The sequence below is a fragment of the Pyrus communis genome, chromosome 12, assembly GCF_963583255.1.
Source record: "Pyrus communis chromosome 12, drPyrComm1.1, whole genome shotgun sequence".
NCBI classification, from domain to species: domain Eukaryota; kingdom Viridiplantae; phylum Streptophyta; class Magnoliopsida; order Rosales; family Rosaceae; genus Pyrus; species Pyrus communis.
Window position 1 is genome coordinate 16,692,420 of NC_084814.1, and position 18,642 is coordinate 16,711,061.

The 18,642-nt window shown below is 34.1% G+C and overlaps 1 protein-coding gene across 3 annotated transcripts; it reads right to left on the reverse strand.

Moving 5' to 3' along the window:
- Positions 1-2,877: 2,877 nt before the first annotated feature.
- Positions 2,878-8,788, reverse strand: LOC137711379 (cation/H(+) antiporter 18-like). 3 transcript variants are annotated; one of them, XM_068450614.1, is made up of 4 exons: positions 8,411-8,788; positions 5,934-6,180; positions 4,403-5,404; positions 2,878-4,301 (listed from the first exon to the last, which is right to left on the reverse strand). In XM_068450614.1, exons 2-4 carry the CDS (start codon positions 6,132-6,134, stop codon positions 3,081-3,083), a joined length of 2,424 nt encoding a protein of 807 aa, XP_068306715.1. In that variant the 5' UTR covers positions 6,135-6,180; positions 8,411-8,788; the 3' UTR covers positions 2,878-3,080. The 3 variants fall into 3 exon arrangements, with proteins under 3 accessions (XP_068306715.1, XP_068306714.1, XP_068306716.1); XM_068450613.1 differs by lacking the exon at positions 8,411-8,788 and adding an exon at positions 6,463-6,581; XM_068450615.1 differs by lacking the exon at positions 8,411-8,788 and having other exon boundaries at positions 5,934-6,293.
- Positions 8,789-18,642: the final 9,854 nt, after the last annotated feature.

Consider the following 18,642-nt stretch of genomic DNA (forward strand, 5'->3'; position numbering starts at 1 on the left):
GCTAGTCGGGTGGTAGGTTGGGGCCTAGTGCTTAGGCAGGGTCTAGACAGGCGCCTAGGCGGATTTAATTAAATCTATTATATTTTGTATAAATAAGTGTCTGTTTATACTTAAAATATATATGATTTCATCATAAACTACAAAATGGAATGACATATATATTATGAGCTATTGGAACATAATGAAAACACGGAGAGCAAGTAAACAATGTGTGTTCCTTTAAGTATTCAACAAGTCTCTTACAATTTATTATTCAACAAGTCTCTTACAATTTATTGAAAAACTAAAATGCAAAATGAAAGTTATCTATTTTTTGTCTAAGTGAGTCACAACCTAGGCAAGTCTGGGTGGGCTAGGCGGGTGCCTAGGCAGTTTAGGCGGGCGCCTTAGTAGGTCTAGTTGCCCTTTCTTAATTTTCAAACACCTAGGCATTAATCGGGGCAGTGGCCAACCACCTAGTGCCTAGGCGAGGCCTAGGTGGCACTAGGCCGAGATTTTTAGAACAGTGATCTCTTCCAATCATCTTGATCTCTTCCAATCATCTTTTTTTTCCTTTCCTCCCATTTCCTCCTTCTCCCTCTCCAGAGACTCCCTTTCTTTGGATCTCTTTGTCCAGTTTAAGTTTTAAGATTTAAAAACAATTTTAAATCTCATACCAAACAAGTTTTTGAATCTTAAAGAAATTTTTTTTTTCAAGAGATGTTCTTGAGAAACGTTCTTAAAAATATTTTGAGAAATGATGAATTTTTTTCAATAAGATAGCAAATAGGGCCTTAGTATTGTGAACTTATTCTAAAACCAAAGAGTTGACTAAGAGCATATAAAATCTTTCTTATATTTGAAAAAAAAAGAAAAAAAAAACAAGCCCGTAAATCAACTTGTATTACGTCACGTGGTTTCTCACTCATCTTTCAGATACACTGATGGACTTTAATTAGGGTGGTGTACTTTACAGACTTCTGTTGAGTTTTTTAAGTGATAGATTTTCACAAATTTAAGTAGGCTTTTACTAATTATTATAAATTCCATAAAATTGCCTAGGCTTTTAATGATTACTTTTGTGGAAAAGAATATACTTAAATGATAGAAATTTGCAAAATTTTAGAGAGTTCAATAATATAAATTTTTAAAATTTTATGGATTCTCATAAACTTTTTTAATGACTAATTTATTAATAAGCATTATTATTTTTAAGTTTTTATTATGGAAATGGTGGTGATGACCATGACAAAGTGGCCTTATGAGGTGGTGAAACAACGGTGGTGGAAGTTTTACTTGGTGATTGTTAGCAAGATGGTGATAGTAAATCTAGTGTCTTTAGTGGTGACGATAATAATAATAATAATAATAATAATAATAATAATAATAATAATACTAATAATAATAATAGTAGTAGTAGTAGTAGGGTGGTGATTGTGGTGCTGTGTTATTGGGTGATGGAGAAGTAGGGATGAGGGCGGTGGTAATGATGATGTCGTTGGTGGTCATAGTAGATTTGGTGATGGTGCTCATGGAAGTGAGTGTGGTGGTGACCATGGTGACAATAGTGGTTGTGAGGATGGTGGAGTGGTCATGTTAAGGTGGTGGTGGCAACATGGTGGTGGAAGTGGTAATAATTATAGTAATTGCATTATAGTCGGTGGTGGAGTTACCATTAGAGAATTGAGAAACAATGAAATCCATCAAAATTTTAGGGGGAAATGTTGGATTTGATGTGACAAAAAACTTATCATAAAAGCACTAAAAGTTCATCAAAATCCATGACTTTTTAAAATCCTTTAAAATCAATGAAATTTAGAATACACCTCGATTTTTTGTAGACTCGCTAAAAGCATAACTGAATACCACAAGAATTTCATAAAACTTTTTAGAAGTCATAAAAAGTTTTTATTCAAAACTAGATCAACTTTTTTGCACCCAAAATAAGTGTGGCCTCTCTATGGACCCAATAAGTGTTAAGCACATATTAAATTTATGAAAATAAAATTAAGAAAAGTTAAGATAATACATACGTGTTAGTGACTTATTGTGGCCACGGAGAGGCCACACCTATTTTGGTACCAAAAATTTGGTTCTCATTCAAAATTGGGTGACTTTTACTGACTCATTAAGAGTTTATATTGAATACATTTGGATTTCAAAGTCAAGCGATGTCTATGATCAAACTTCATATATATAGAAATGCTAAAAAGACTCTCTTAGAGTGAGACTCTCTATAGACTCTCTGCCACCTCACACTTTAACGTCTCAATTCTCCTGCCAACATTAAAAAATATTGTGTCAAAAACATGAGGTGACAGAGAATTCATAGAGAGTGCCACTTTTGAGAGTCTCTTTAGCATTTCTCTCATACATAATACACCCCCTAGATATATTAGGTTAAAATATAAGAAGAATCTTATTTTAAGCCCTAAATTAAAAATATTAAAAATTAAAATAAAATAAAATAAAACCTAATTTTCATGAAAGAATGTTGCAATAATATCCCTTCGTCATTCATAGTTTAGAAGATTAATGCAAATGAAAAATCTCTTTGTGAATCATATAATAGCACTTAACACTTGGCAGTTCAAATCTATTTCTATGTGCAATGCAGGTCCACAACTTTCTCTCTTCCAATTTTTGGAAAATACTTTGCTCATTTTCTATGAGTCTTTTGATCTAGTTTGTAGATAATTCACAGTTTGACACATACATAAATGTTTCTTTTGTACTTTCCATCAGTTAGTTTTGCTTATATGTCGTATTGTGACTTGCATGTAAGAATGAATTATTCCTTACAATAAGGGAGACGAGCAGTGTTCTTATTTTCTTTCACCCTTAGATCTGGAATTGCAGAAAGAATACTTGCATTGCAAAGAGTATTATGTGTTTAGGCATAAGGTAGGTGCATTTATTTGGTATGATCTATACAGGTGATAGATCCTCCATACATAAGTATAAGCTATGACAATTGACAACTAAAACTTATGACCTTTCATAAACAAGCAGTTTAAATGGAGGGAAAGAGAGACATTTATCTAACCATACTTTTCATCATCATCTGTACAGTGAAACCAACACAGGCTAGGGAGAGCTGATCAGCCGGTTTCTGAATCTTCGTCCTCGGGCAACACAACTACCTTCGACAAACCAACTGAACCTTGAACTACTTCCAGCCCATGATACTGCTGCATAACCAAGACCGACGCTGTAGTTGTGAAATCCGGAGAGGTTAACAAGATACCTACAGGCCCCAGCTCCGGACAGTCTCCCTTCAGATTCAAGGCAGCAGCTACTTGACCATCAGGCCTTCGACCAACCAGAAATAGATTGCATCGGTTAAACTCACGAATCAAATCAGTAGTTTCTGCAGCATTTCTCACTGCCCTCTCCTCATATTTGATTGAGCTGTTATTTGAAATCTTCTGCTTCAATTCAGCGAGAAACATCTCAGTCGCTGACCCTGCTGTAGTGTTGGAGCCCTCGTTTATATCCACTTGGACTATTTCCCCCTGAAGTTCAGGACTTGCTAAGAAATGGACGACAGTTAAACTGTTACCCGGGTGCTCAGCCATTCGCATTCCATACGCAAGGGCCTCACGATCATCACTACCCCCGAAGAATAGGACAACTATGCTTGAAGAAACATTGCTGGCAGATACATGGGTGCTTCCACCAAGGCCACGGTCCACCATGATCCCAACTGAGCATGGAGCATGCTCAAGAACCCTACGATTGACTCCTCTGTATTCAGTTCGAGTTGTCTCCAATACTCCATCCAACCTCTGGTGCTTGTGGAATGGGAGAATAATAATTGATGCCCCCTTCCTTTCAGCCGTTGCACAGATGTCCTCATGCATGCTAGAAACGGAAGAGATTGCTGTCATTGGACGGATAGCCACTTGACTCAGCTGCTCAAACGTTTCAAAAGCCACAACTACTTGATTATTATCTGAATCCTTCACCTTGTTCCAAAAGGGTAGACCATTTCTTCTTGCCTTGTGAACCATCAGAATCGCAGAAGATCTCTCATTAAGCTCCATAAGATGCATTGCATAGACACAAAGACGTTCCTTCTTTTCAGTCCCACGAGAAGCCTCGATGAGATTAATCATTGGGGGGAGGTTCCTTGTACCGTGGAAACAGATCAAAACCCGGAGCTCAGTGTTTGGATCTTTCCTTTCAATAGTTCTGTACTTGTAATCAGATATACTCTTTCTTTTAGCTGGCTTGTATACTGCCATTACTACAGGCGTCGTAACGAAGGTTGTAAAGATAGCCATGAGAACCATGATAGCAAATGTTTGATCATTCAAAACCTGCAATAACAGAAAGCTAGCACCTTAAGTTACACGCGTATACAAATATTAAAGAAAAAGCCTTGAGACTCCCATAAAAAATGGAAAATGCTTAATTTTACCTTTCTGTCTCTACCGATGTTAAGGACAATAAGCTCCACCAACCCCTTAGTATTCATGAGGAACCCGAGTGCCAAGGCCTCTTGAAACGGCACTCGGCAGAGGAGAGAAACAGCTACTGTGCCAATGATCTTCCCAAAACAGGCTGTTGAAATGACCAAAACGAGGAGGCCCCATGACTGAGCTCCACGAATTGTAGCTATATCAGTCTTCAATCCACTCGAGACAAAATACAATGGGAGGAACAGACCAGATACGAGATCCTCAACTTTTTCAACAAGAGCGCCTGCAAATGGCCCTTCCTTTGGGACAATAATTCCGAGCACAAATGCTCCAAATAGGGCATGAATTCCAATAGTATCAGTGACAAACCCAGCTGCCAAAACTGCAACTAAAGTAGCACATACATACAATTCGTCTACTGGTTCACCCTCGGGACAGCGCTGTGCCATCCATTTAAAGATTGGTCGAATAAAAAATACACAACTGAGGACAAAAGCACACCCGCACAAGAGAACCCATAGCGAAACCAGTGGAGAACGGCCAGTGCTGGAGAGGGAAATGGCAAGAGCAAGAAGAATCCACGCAGCCACATCATTGACCGCTGCTGCTGACATGGCCATTCGGCCAATATCAGTAGTTAAAAGCTTGAGCTCAGCCAAAATACGAGCCAAAACAGGGAAGGCAGTTATAGAAAGAGCCACTCCCATGAAAACAAGAAATGGTGGTCCATCTACACCTTTAGAAATAGTTCCCTTGAGGGCAAATGATGTACCAATTCCTAAAACAAAAGGTAGGGTAATTCCTGCAAGTGCAATGCATAGAGCCTTCTTTCCAGTGCGGCGGAGGGACTTAGGATCCAACTCCAAGCCCACTAGGAACAGAAAGAAGAGAAGACCAAGATTGGCTAAAGTATCCAACACTGTGAGACTTCTGTTTGGAAATATTGCTTCGAGATAGTCTTTGTTGCGACCAAGAGCTGAAGGGCCAAGTAATATTCCGCCCTGCAGAAAAAGCAATACTAAGTTAAACTCTCTCCAACAATACTAAGTTAAACTCTCTCCAATGCACAAGGATGTTCAGATACTTGTCTACTTACAATAAACGTAAATAGAACAGAATATTTATGTTATTTTCATTTTTCCTTTTGGACACGAGGAATTATTGTTTGAACGGCACATATGGTTTTACTTCAAAGGCCACTGAAAACATCTGTCTTTCAGACGAGAAGTTGCCAATGAAAGGACCAACATCTGTTAACTCCCACAACATATTATTCAGAAATGCATCGCTCCTCTTAGTCACTTGTAGCGGTGCATGATAGTTCTCTCTCTCTCTCTCTCTCTCTCTCAGAGTAATGACATCATTTGCATATTCAACAAAAAGTTATCAAGTAAATATTCAATCAAAGGAAAAAAGAGAAGGGGTAAGATTTCCGCACACATAAATTTGATTACATCATTTGCATAATTGACTATCGTTTTGAAGGCCATCATAGTATATATACAGCAAACAAGAAGTACATATACTTACCACAATCTCAGCAATCACACGAGGCTGTCTTAGTGGTCGAAGAAGATAAGCAAGAATCCGTGTAAGTGCAACCACAAGGCATATCTGTAAGATGGCAAGAGGGAGAGCAAAATCCAGAGGATTATCACCCTGAAAGACCCCATTAGATGTTGCTTGCATCGGTGCTGGACATGCATTTGCAACTGTGGTATTTGTAGCCATTTTGCACCAGCAAAAGACAAGGAACTAAAGAGTCTGAGTTAAATCCCTGCATAATGTGATTTACACATATCAGCATAGTTCTCTTTCCAATAGTTAAAACTATAGCTTCCAGATTCAATGCCACCCAAAACAAACGCCAGAAAAGCCCAACTGTGATAGTTCAGAATTCAAAACCGTAAACAGTGACAGTCATCAATTTTTAGGATTCAAAGAACTACGCTAACAAAACAAATTTGCAATTATTTCAGCGGCATAGTAACTAACAGTGACCATGAATCACGTTCAAATCATCACCTTTTTTCACCCGAAAAAAAAAATGAGCACTTACAATACAATCAATATGCCACCAAAAAGTTCTACAAGACGCCCCAAGAATGTGGTCCTCAAAGTGTCTCGGAGAGAAGTTGTCTCCTTCGCATATTCCAGATAAGGTCTGTCGTGCTCATGTGCAAGGCTCATACTCTCGGTTTACAAGAATCCTGGGCTATATAATTGCAAAAGTTCCTTACACAACATGCAATCTTTGAATATACGTGTTCAACGTACGACTTTATGCAATCATTCACAAACAATACTAAACAAATCCGAAACATAACCTAAGACGAAAATCAATCACAAGCAACACTAAACAAATCCTAAACTATAACCTAAGACGAACTAACTCGGATTAAGGGCACGATTAACTAACTCTAGTGAAATAATATATATGTATAATATGAATAGCTGTGTTGGCCTGTTGAATATTCAAGAAAAAATGGCGTGAAAACTCTGACCCTGTAAAAACTATCAACCTCATGACAGTGAGTCAAGTTGATTAACATACATGATTATGTACTAATTCCAAGTTAAGCAAACTTGTTTAATATTTATGAAGTGAGACAACAAAAAGTAGTCCGAAAAGGTTAACTTGAATGAACTCTCTTTGCTTCCGTCCCCAAATTAAAATATACTTTGAAACCAACATGAAAATTTAGTCCTAGGAAACGTGTCTGACTGACCTAAGTATTCGACGAAATGAATGATGTTTGAGAGATTTTTATTTTCCGACCACCAAAAGAATATTGATTGCGTATTATGTTGTCAAACTATTAATCTCAAAGTTAAATAAAATAAATTTATGCAGTTATGCACACTAAAATAATAATCTCACAACATAAAATAATATGTTAAACTGTTTACCGAGGTCATAAGAAAATAGCACAGATACGATGGAAAATGGCCAACAGGATCCTCTCTACATCCTTTTGATGATGATCATGGAGATATGTGAATCGTGTCTGTTCATCGTATATTGTGCGGTCAGTTTTTGTGAAGTACTGTTTGTATTTAATTTTAAATAAAAATATTTAAAATAATTTCTGACCTCATACTGTACGATGAATGGACAAAATTAACGAATTTTCAAGATCCTCACAAAGAAGATCCGGCGAGGATCCGGATTGGAAAAATGGAGATCTAACCATAGAGATGGAGACAAAAGAGAAAAGATTTCAGTTATGGGACCAAATTGGCATTTGATTATGATACAAGTAATCAAGCACCAAATACCAACTCCTACTTGTTAGCTACCTTAAGAAAACAAAGAGAAAATGAAAAGCAACAAAATAAAATTTTAAATTATGAATGTAACAGCTAACTCTCTTGAGGGTAATTCGGATCCTCACGGATTCCTTTTGTGATGATTTTGAAGATCCGTGAATCATATCTATTCATCGTATATTGTGGGATCAGAAATCATTTGAAATATTTTTATTTAAAATTAAATACAAACAATATCTGATAAAAACTAATCATACTATATACAATGAACAAACACAATTTACGAATCACCAAATTCCTTATCAAAAGAAACCGAAGAGGATCCTCTCGGTCTTGAGGGATCCTAGGATACCACCAAAAGCTATGGTGAGCCAGCATGTTATTGGTTGGGTTGCGAAAGACAATAATACCGCTACCACCCATCAAATTTACAGTCTTCCCAAATTTTAAATAAAAGTGTACCTGCAAGGCTAAGGCTTTCTGCGAGATACATATAATGTTTGTCTCTTCGAATCAGCCAACAATTATTACTATTTCGAGCGTTTGCGGACAAATAAAAATTAAAATACAAATAAACCCACAAGAATTATAAAATAAACAAAAAATTATAAAATAAAATAAAATGAGCTTGGAAATTAATGTCATATCAGGTCCTATGTTTAAAAATTATTACTTGGGATAAAGGAACCAACAATAAATAAAAAATTAGCATTTAGGCTTGGGAAATGTGTACTTACACAGAGTGTAAACTTGCACCTTCTTTCCCTTCCCTTTCCCTGAGATTTTCTGGGAAACCAAACAGAAACTTGCATAAAAACAGAGTAGAGAAAGAGAGGGAAAATCAGAGCCACCACAGATTTTTCAATAAATTCTGAAAAAAAGACTGTTTCTTTAGAGAGTCTGTGACCCACATTTTATCTTCATTTCTACCAAAAAAAGGCAGAGCCTTTTCTGTGGGTCATTAGCTATGGACTTTCAAGAAAAAGGGCAGAGAAAGAAATGGGGGTGTTTGGTTGCTGAGAAAATTAGCAGAGATTGGGACCGGGGAGAAGAGGAAACGAAGAGTCGGAAAAGTGAGCCAATTGGTTTGGGACAGGACATCCCCCAAAAAATATAGAACCGTGGGAGAAATTGTGAAATATTCATTTGTCCATTGGGTTGTCACCAATCTTTAAGGACATTATCGTAAAAGAACTGAAAACGGATTGATTTTTCTGAATGGTAGGCAGCAGCTTAGCAGAGTAATTGCTACGAGCCATCGTCAATTTAACGAGAATTGAAATTTAGGTGTATTTTACTATTTTTGCTTGCCAGCCTCGTCGAGATTTACGTCGTCAATTTTTCATATAAAATTATATATTTCCATTAAGAGGTGAGATAAATAAAGTGATATTAAATTTACTGTTTACGAGATTTAAACATAAAATTTTTTACTTATGCGTTAAGATAAATATTACTACAATAATATTAAGTGGAATCATCATCGCCTCATTGATTACAGTCTAATGTGATTTACTAATCTAACAGCATCTCTGATGAGCTTATTAAATGAGCTACAATAAAAACTTAGAGGGGATTTCAAATGCAACTTCAATCTCCGTCCACCTCCTTAGAGAGAGATTTCTCTAGGAGCTCCGGGTGGTTCTCTGTAGTTAATGCTAATTATTTCAATAATATTTTAAGTAAATAATATATTAATACATATTGCCTACTAATTGGCTCATAGTTTTCAAAGTACGGAGTATGTTGGAGTAGAACTTTATCAGATGGCTCCTAAAATAATTTTTTTGATATTTTAGATAAGTTTTGTTATAAAATAGTGAGCATAATTAGAGATACTCTAACAATTATCAAATAGTCTGTTTGTAATCCCTTAGATGTCGCTGCTTGTTCTGTTTCTTTGTTAGCCTTTGTTGGCTTTCTTTGTTCTTGCTGGTCGTGCCCTGGTTAATTCCAGTTTCAATTCAAAAAAAAAAAAAAACAATTATAAATTTTAGTATCTAAACTTATTCAACAATAATTAATATAGTGGTAGTGTGACCATTTAATACTACGGTCTACTGATATTATTTTTCACTTGTAAGTGAGATGTCTTATAGTTAAATATCAGGAATGTTGAGTTCAATACCAATTTATTGCACCACTTTTTAAAATAAAGGTATCTTCGTATTAGAAAAATATTTTTTAGCCAAAATCGTCTCTGAGATTTGCATGACTCCTCAGTTTGCTCTTTGCGATTTAAAATCAATAGAAGTGGTCTCTAAGATTATCCACCATCAATCATTTTGGTCATGCGGTGAAAAATTATGTTAAATAAAGATCAAAATGATAAAATTACCCTCAAGTTAATAATAAATAGGCCAAAATAATTTGAAAAATAATTGAAAGTATTTTTGTCATTTTATCCTTATTTTATAGAGATTTTTCAATGACGAACCAAAATGATTGATTGTAGACAAACTCAGGGACCAATTCTATCAATTTCAAATCTCAGGGACATAGTGAAGAGTTATGCAAATATCAGATATCATTTTGGCTAAAAAGCCTTAGAAAAAAAATAAGGAAATTTTATGGGTGAGATATCGACACACCCCATTTTACTTCTCACACACTTTTTTAATTTTCGACTGTCAGATCGGATGAATTGAAGAAGATTAACGGACAGAAATTATCAAGAGGTGTGTGAGAAGTAAAATGGGGTGTGTGGATAGCATACCCCTCTTATTTGGACCCATATAAGCTCTTTCTACATCCAACTTAAACTTTAAATGTTAATTGTCTTTTTTTTTTTTTTTTTTTTTTTGCCTATTGTATAATTACCATCAAGTACAAATGTAATTAACAATAAAACTAATATTTATCAATAAACCCACTCCAAAAAATTAAACCCTACCATCATACAATGTTTATCTTACCTTCATTCCGATTAAAACCCTAAGAGCTCTCATAGAGAAAAACAAATTTTAGCCTTAATATTCTTTCTTAATGAGAAACTAAAAATGAAATTGTTGTTAATACAATGTTTCTCTTTTTTACTAGATATATGCAGAGGCATAGCAACGGCATTGAGTAGATGAGAGGCTGAAGGATTTTCACCCTTTTAACCTAATATTCTGTCAAATTCGACAGAAAAACCCTAATATTCTTTATGGATATATTTTTAATTAATTTGAAGTTTTTTTTTAACTATTTTGCCATTGCTGCGCATCTAGTCTTCTCAACGAACACAACAATTCGTCAAATTCGAGCCATACAATCTGAAGGGGAAACTAAAAATGAAATCTGAAGGGGAAACTAAAAATGAAATTATTATTAGTATATGGAAGATTCATAAACAAGTAGAAATTTCACCAAATTATTCAACTTCTCCACGGAAGTCGAACTCCATAAAGCTTTCATAATTCCCATAAATAAGTGGAAACTTCACCAAATTATTCAATTTGAGATTTTATTTCCTAAATGGGTGTAAAGATAAATTTACATTTTGAAATGGGTTTGTGAGGTTAGTTTAGGTAATAAATTTGGGTTTAAAGAGATATTAAGTATTTAACTGAAAATAGTATGGATGTAAAGAGTAAGTTAGGTGTAGAAAGAGGTTACATGGGTTCAAATAAAATTTCCCAAAAAAAATATAGTACTGCTGTGTGAGCTCCGTTGAAATTTGCCTTTACTATGCACAAGAGTGGTTGAGTAGGTTGTTTTTGTTGGAAATGCACAAGTGTAGGTCTGAATAGTTTAGGGTTTTAATTAGAAGACAATTATTTAGGATATTTTATTTCCCTTGATTGTAGGATTAGATTGAATCCATGTAAATCATGTATTGATATTTTAGATTTGACTTCCCAGAATAGCCTACTTTGTATTGTGTAAACCTTGTATTCCATGTAAAGAAGATAATCAATTAAAACATTTGAGGATTCTCTCCATCTATCTTCTAGTCTTGGTGTTCATCAAACCCTAGCTGTTCTATTTTTCAACATGGTATTGTAGCATCGTTTCTGGTGACTCTGAATACCCACATCGCTTCCACAACCTTAGCAGACAACATCGCCACTATGGGCGAACCAGTAGCAAACCCAAAATCAACTATGATGTCCACTGACGTCTCGAACCCAAAATCAGTAGAGATGTTCACTGATGTCTCAAACACTTTTACTTTACATCCCTCCAATCAACTTGGGAAAATTGGTTTCCATAACACTTCAAGGAGACAACTACAATACCCGGAGTCTTGCTAATTAGCTTAAGCGCGAAGACCAAATTCGGTTTGGTTGATGGAACTATTGATCCTCCACCTAAGACCGACAAGCAGTTTGCATATGTTGGGACGGTGTGAAAAGATAGATTAGCGTAAGAGAGATATCAACATTCTGATGATACTGTTAGTAGATATTTTTTGGTTCTCTATATGTTGGATATTGTATGTAAGATGACAATAGATATTATCACACCAATGGATCGGATGCTTAGTGACACTCCACAAGAAATAAGGGGAGATACTAGATACATGCCTAGCTCATTTTAAGGTAAAGTTTATTTACTCTTCTTCTAACTTCTTTAGTAACTCTAATACGTTATATTATTTTTAGGATTGTATGGACCTATGGGTACCATAGATGGAGTACATGTTGATGCTTCAATACCACCTATGAGTCAAGTTTCATACATTGGTAGGAAAGGAAGGCCTACTCATAATGTTATGGAAGCATGTAATTTTGGCATGCAATTCACATTTGCTTGTGTCGGATGGGAAGGCACCGCACATGATACAAGGGTTTTCCTATCGGTGCTACAAAATCCATATTTAAATTTCTCTAAGCCTCCAAGTGGTAATCTTCTTGTTATTTTTCCGGAATCTTTATACTTGTTATATCATATCACATACTCATTTTGTGTAATTATTACATTTGCATCAATTGACCGGAAAATATTATTTGATAGATGGGGGGGTACCAACAAATGAGAGGGTATTTGGGACCGTAAAGATATCATCTCCCGGACTTTCGTAGGGGTGCCCGAGGTATTCAACAACATGCATTCTTCTCTTAGGAGCATCATTAAACAGACATTTAGGGTATGGAAGAAAAAATGGGTAATTTTAAGTAATATGCCTAATTAGCTTTTCAACAAGCAAGTGAAGATTGTCAATTACTACAATGACTCTTTAACTACATACGGAAGCATTATGAATGTAATCACCATTTTGATGACCCCAGTAACTTTTGTGAAGAGAGCGATAGTAATGATGATAGTGATGATGGAGACGAAAACCATAATTATCAAGCCGAATGACCACATGAGATACAAGTATTAATAAATAGCATAGCCGCAAGTTTAATGAATGCATCTAACTAGACTACTTTTACATTGCACAACTTTTGAATTGTTATTCATATTCTATTGAAGTATGTATCAATTGATTGATGGTATTTTAAGTGCATCAACAATGTTGTGCTAATGAATCATAGCAATTCAGTTTTGAATATTTAATATTTTGAAGTAATGGCAATTCTAGCAATTCTAGTATTATGCCTTTTTTGGTATATTTAATAATTGACCTTCATTTGCCCAACAATTAAATTAATAGCAATTCTAGTATTATACCTTTTTTGGTCATTCTATTTACATAAAAATTTATCAAACACCACAACACTGTTTTTTTTTTTAAAGCACTTTTACAACTGTAGGTTACCAAACACTTCATTATTTTATTTCAGCTACTTATCCTCACAACACAGCAAAAACAATTTTTTTATTAAAATGCAACAATAGCTAACTAGCTCTTAATTTCTTTGATTCGAATTGTAATTTATGTTTTTTTCCGTATCCAAAAGTTTTGTCTTATGTGGTTTTTCTTTTTTAAAAAAAAAATAATAATAATAATCTACCGTATATAAAATTAGCATGTCAAATTTAACCAAGATGTCATACAAATTTAAAAAACTAATATTATATATAATAATTATAAACTCATTATGAAAACAAAACAAACTCACGGTGTGGGCATTTGTTTTGGAGTGATTTTTTAACGAGGCGTACTTAATTTTTTTTACGTTTTTTATTGTCTATGATACTCTTCAAACGAAATTTTTTTTTTTTTTTTCTAGGATGCAATTATTTTTCATGACATTCATGTACTTTTAGATAGTTTTTTTCAGTTATCTATTGTATTACCGTATAAATAGAACAACAATTTAAAATGGTCGATTGTCATTATTTTCACAAATAGAAAATGTAGTCTCACCTAATTACTTCCTTCTTTGTATATAAAATGGTCAAAAGATATCGAGTTGTCAGTATGCGAACGAGAGAGAAAAAAAAAAGGGTCGGCTTCCAAAATTGGATATGAGTCTTCACCTTCTGTACTTCAAAACGTACCAAAGCCAAAGTTTTATTTAAAGGATACAATACTTGTATTTTCATTCAATAGCAGTGTCTTTTTACGGACAATTGTAAGATCATCAAAGTGCAATCTTTCTTTGTAGTGCCTCACAGTATTTCTACAACATACAAGGTTTAGTCTTCTTAAGTTATTTTCACGTTGGTTTGGTGTGTGTCCTGCATGATTGATAAATTCTATTGTATTTTTTATGAGATTGGAATTGTGTAGTTGTGGTTCTTCCTTTTGCCGTGTGTGACTAGTTGCAATTGACATGTCTACCTTATGCACATTCTTGATCATTCATTACGTATTTTTATTTGATCTTAAGTGGAACACGTTTCTTCTGGATCTTGTTAAAATTCATTTAGTCACTCATCCAAATATAATATATATATATAGGAGCGCTAAAACACTAACTAGTTAGTAATTTAATACGGTGCTAAACACTCATATGAGCTCATTTCACAATGATGAACCTAGCAAACATTCACTTAAATCGAAAGTCGTTTAGCCATTCAATTATTACTGTAAACATTTTATTGTTTATCTGCAACACTATATTCGTCTACTTATCAGGTCACAGTCTAAAGGATTTTGATGAAGTGAACTTTGCAAGAATTAATCTATGAATGAGAACTTAAAATATTGACACTTAGGATCCATGTTGTAAATTGGCCCTTCTCCTCCTCTTCTTTCTTCTCTTGAACCAAAAACCCAGAAATGTTGGTTGACAACTTGACATGTAAGTGAATATTACCAAAACAACTTTTACAAAACATGCTCACTGTAATTACTGTGACTTGGTTTAATAATTTGTTGTCAGAGAAAAATTTACGCATGACAATGCATTATTAAACCAAAACACCTTGTAATGGAGAACACTCCATATAAATCGTTTTCCGATACTACAGCTGCTTATCTTATTTTCTTTAAAAATTTAGACACAAAACTTACGGTGCAAATATGTGACAGCATTTTAATTTTATTGAGCATACACAAATAAGAAAGTGACGTGAGTTATGAACAAATAAGATCTTACCATATGGATCCTGAAAAAATGACACTAGTTGATATCAATATTATATATAATTAATCCAAGGTCAATGGAAAACAAAGGTAAATAGTCTAGAAGAGAGGTGGAATGATAGCGAAAGAATGAGAGGGAGAGAGTGTTCAGTTTTGAACGCCACACGAGACATATTTTATAGAGTGCATTTTGTTTCACCCCTTTAAAGTGTGAGTCATGCTCATCCCTTTATTGATTGTTGTTACATTAATATAAATTTTGAGATTCGTGTTTTAAATTAATGAAACATAACTAATTTAATAGCAATTAATGGGAGGTGAGTAAAAATGCACTATTAACCCAACTCAAAACGGCACAAAAATAATTGGCTTCGAGTCAACACGTTAACTAGTTAAGTTGTTATCGGGTTGGTTTACCCACAAGTAACCTGTTTCAACTCGATAAGAAAAAAACTTAGGTTGATTATTTTAAACTACTAAAAAACCTTACAACCATAGCCATAGTATTTAATCTCACATAAATCCAAAGCACATGAAAATATTAAAGCAATTTAAAATTTCCAAAAGCACATTAAAAAATTTATAATAAGTAATTTACAAGTGTGAAAAAATATGCAAACACTCGTGATCGCATCCTCTATACTTTTATGATGGGTATATCATCATTTGGATTTTTAAAACTCTACAAACCTTTATAACATTGTTTTTAGGAGGAGTTGAAAATAAATCAAATTCATAATAATTAATGTAAAAGTGTGAAAATCGTGAAAAGAATATATAAATGCTTGTGATTGCATCCTCTATGCTTAGACGATGGCTATATCGCATTTTAGATTTTTAACCCTCCAAACTCTCATGAATGATATTTATTGTTTTAGTGCAAAATTAATAATAATTAATGTAGAAGTGTGAAAAATGTAAAAAAAATGCACTATCACTCGTAATGACAAGGTTTACAACTTCTATGAAGAGATCAACTCTGAAATTTGACACCATAATCCATAAACTGTAGATTTATATTTAACCGTTAATTGTTATTTACGCTCTATTCTTCTCACCAGATTTTTTTTTTTTCAAATTTTCTTTTTTGAAAACATGATTTTTTTAGTGGATGCAGAAAAATAAACAACTCAGATTGTTGAGATCACATTCCGATGTTTACAGTTAACGAAAGTATGAGCTGATGTTATATAGTTTCAAAGACTTTATAAACTCCAAGCAATATTTTCACTAATCGTGAAAATTTGAACGTGATATCAATGATCTAAACCGTTCAACTTTCTGTATCCGCTAAAAGATCATGTTTTAAAAAATGAAAATCTACAAAAACAATATTCGGTGAGAAGAATGAAGAGTAAACATAAACGTCAATCAACGGTTAAATTTAAATCTATGGTTTATGAGATTATGGTGGTGAATTTCAAAGTTGACATCTTCATAAAAGTTGTAGAGCTTGTCGTTATGAGCGTTTGTATATATTCTTTATATTTTTCACACTTCTATATTCATTAAAAAATATTAAAAAAACTTACTACAACAATAGCCTAGGATTTAATCTCACGTAAGTGAGATTAATGTGAGATTAAATCCTTATCGTTGGATTCTTTGACCTCACTTACGTTTTTAGTATTACGTTTTTTATTTGATTATTGATTGATTTAAAATACATTTTTTTAACGGATAACGAATCGGGTCATATAACCATTAATATTAAAGGGTTGAGTTTGGGTCAAGTCACATTACCTATTCATATTAACGGATGTTACATGACGCGACCCATTAAGATATCAGGTATGTCACGAAAACAAGACGAACACGGAAAACACGACACGAATAGCAGGTCTACTATTTTGTATGAGTATAATTTGATAAATATCCAAAAAAATTAGCTAGTATGCAATTAAATTATCAAATATCAAATGGAATACTCTTCTTTATTATAAACAATAGAATTTTTTAATATGACCGAACACGGATAGTATACCACATGTCATATAATTGGAGGAACACTTAAAATAAATAAAAAATAAATAAAAACTTATTTTTAATTGTATAATGACATATAACATACCGTCTTTTGTTCTGGTCACATTGAAAAATCTCTGGTTAAAAACAAAACTAAATTTTGTCCGAAGTCTTAATCATTGAGAACCTAATCATCCATGTTAAATATTCGGGTAGACCCTACCTGATTCACCTAGTTTCTAATGGGGCACTGTGAAATGAAGAATGAGAATCCTCTTCGGATCCTTTTTGTGAAAATTCTAGGATTCTCAAATGATGTTCGTTCATCGAACATCCTGCGGTCAATTTTCGTCAGATACTGTTCATGTTTAATTTTAAATAAAAATATTTAAAATGATTTCTGACTATACGATGTATGATGAACGGACATGATTTGAGGATCCTCTACAAACTCCAAGGTCAATGATACGTAGCTAGGTTTGCATGGTTTATACTTTTCATATAAAAGGGTGTAGGGTGTAAACACCAAACAAGTTAACAGTCCTGATTCAAGATTAATCTACTCTCCCAAACCTTTCCATGTTGTGGGGGTAATCTTGGATGAGGCTGTGACTCTTATGCAGCATCACACTTAGACGCGACACGATCCGGTGTGTCGAACTGCAAGGAATCTCATTCTCTCGCGAGAGTGTTTTGCTGTACTAGATAGTAGATAATATCACCCGGCTAGAGCTCAAGACTCTCTTCAAATGTAGGACTTATTGTTCACTCTACAAGTGTTATTCTGCGCGTTTTAAATACAATTTTGTTCTTGTGGGTTTACAAAGTTAGAGTGGAAATTAACTTCTTAAGAGTATTAATATAATACTGGTTAAAACTTACTGTGTGTGACATGAATTATCTAAATTATTAACACGTGTACAATTATTAATAATATATAAAATATTTTTAGGTCGGTATTTGGATAAGGAATTTAGATATAAAAGATTGTATGCATTATAATAAATGAATTATTGTAATTGTGTTATGTCACCATGTAGTCGCGTAACTTGATTATCTTTTTCCTTTATAATAAAACAAAAATCAAACTCTTAATCTTAGCTTAGCTTATTTCTTGTTCCTACTCACTTTAGCTAATCTCAAAGGCCACCGTTAAGTATATTCTTGTATTCGGTATGCGACTTTCGAACACAAAGCGATCATGTGGCGCCATGTTTACACAGTTGACCCATCAAGTTCTTATATGAGCATATACTAGTGTTTGACTCTGAGTTCATTATACTTATCCACATACAAAGTATGTAGACATGTATGGGAATCTACTTCCGAAAAATAGACTCATAATTTTCATTATACTCACAAACACTCTTCAAAAACGTCCTTATATTGCCACATGGAAATGACGAGGCCCTATGTTGATTTTTTTTTATTTTAATCTTTCAAAAATGAGACAACTAATGGCAAGTCACGATTATCTACTCTTTCGGAGCCTGAAGAGGCTATGGGAAATTTCATTATGCCCGTAACCTCAACGAAGCAGACTTACCAGCTCAGAACATTGAATCAGAAACCTCCCACATTTTTTTGTTTATTGAA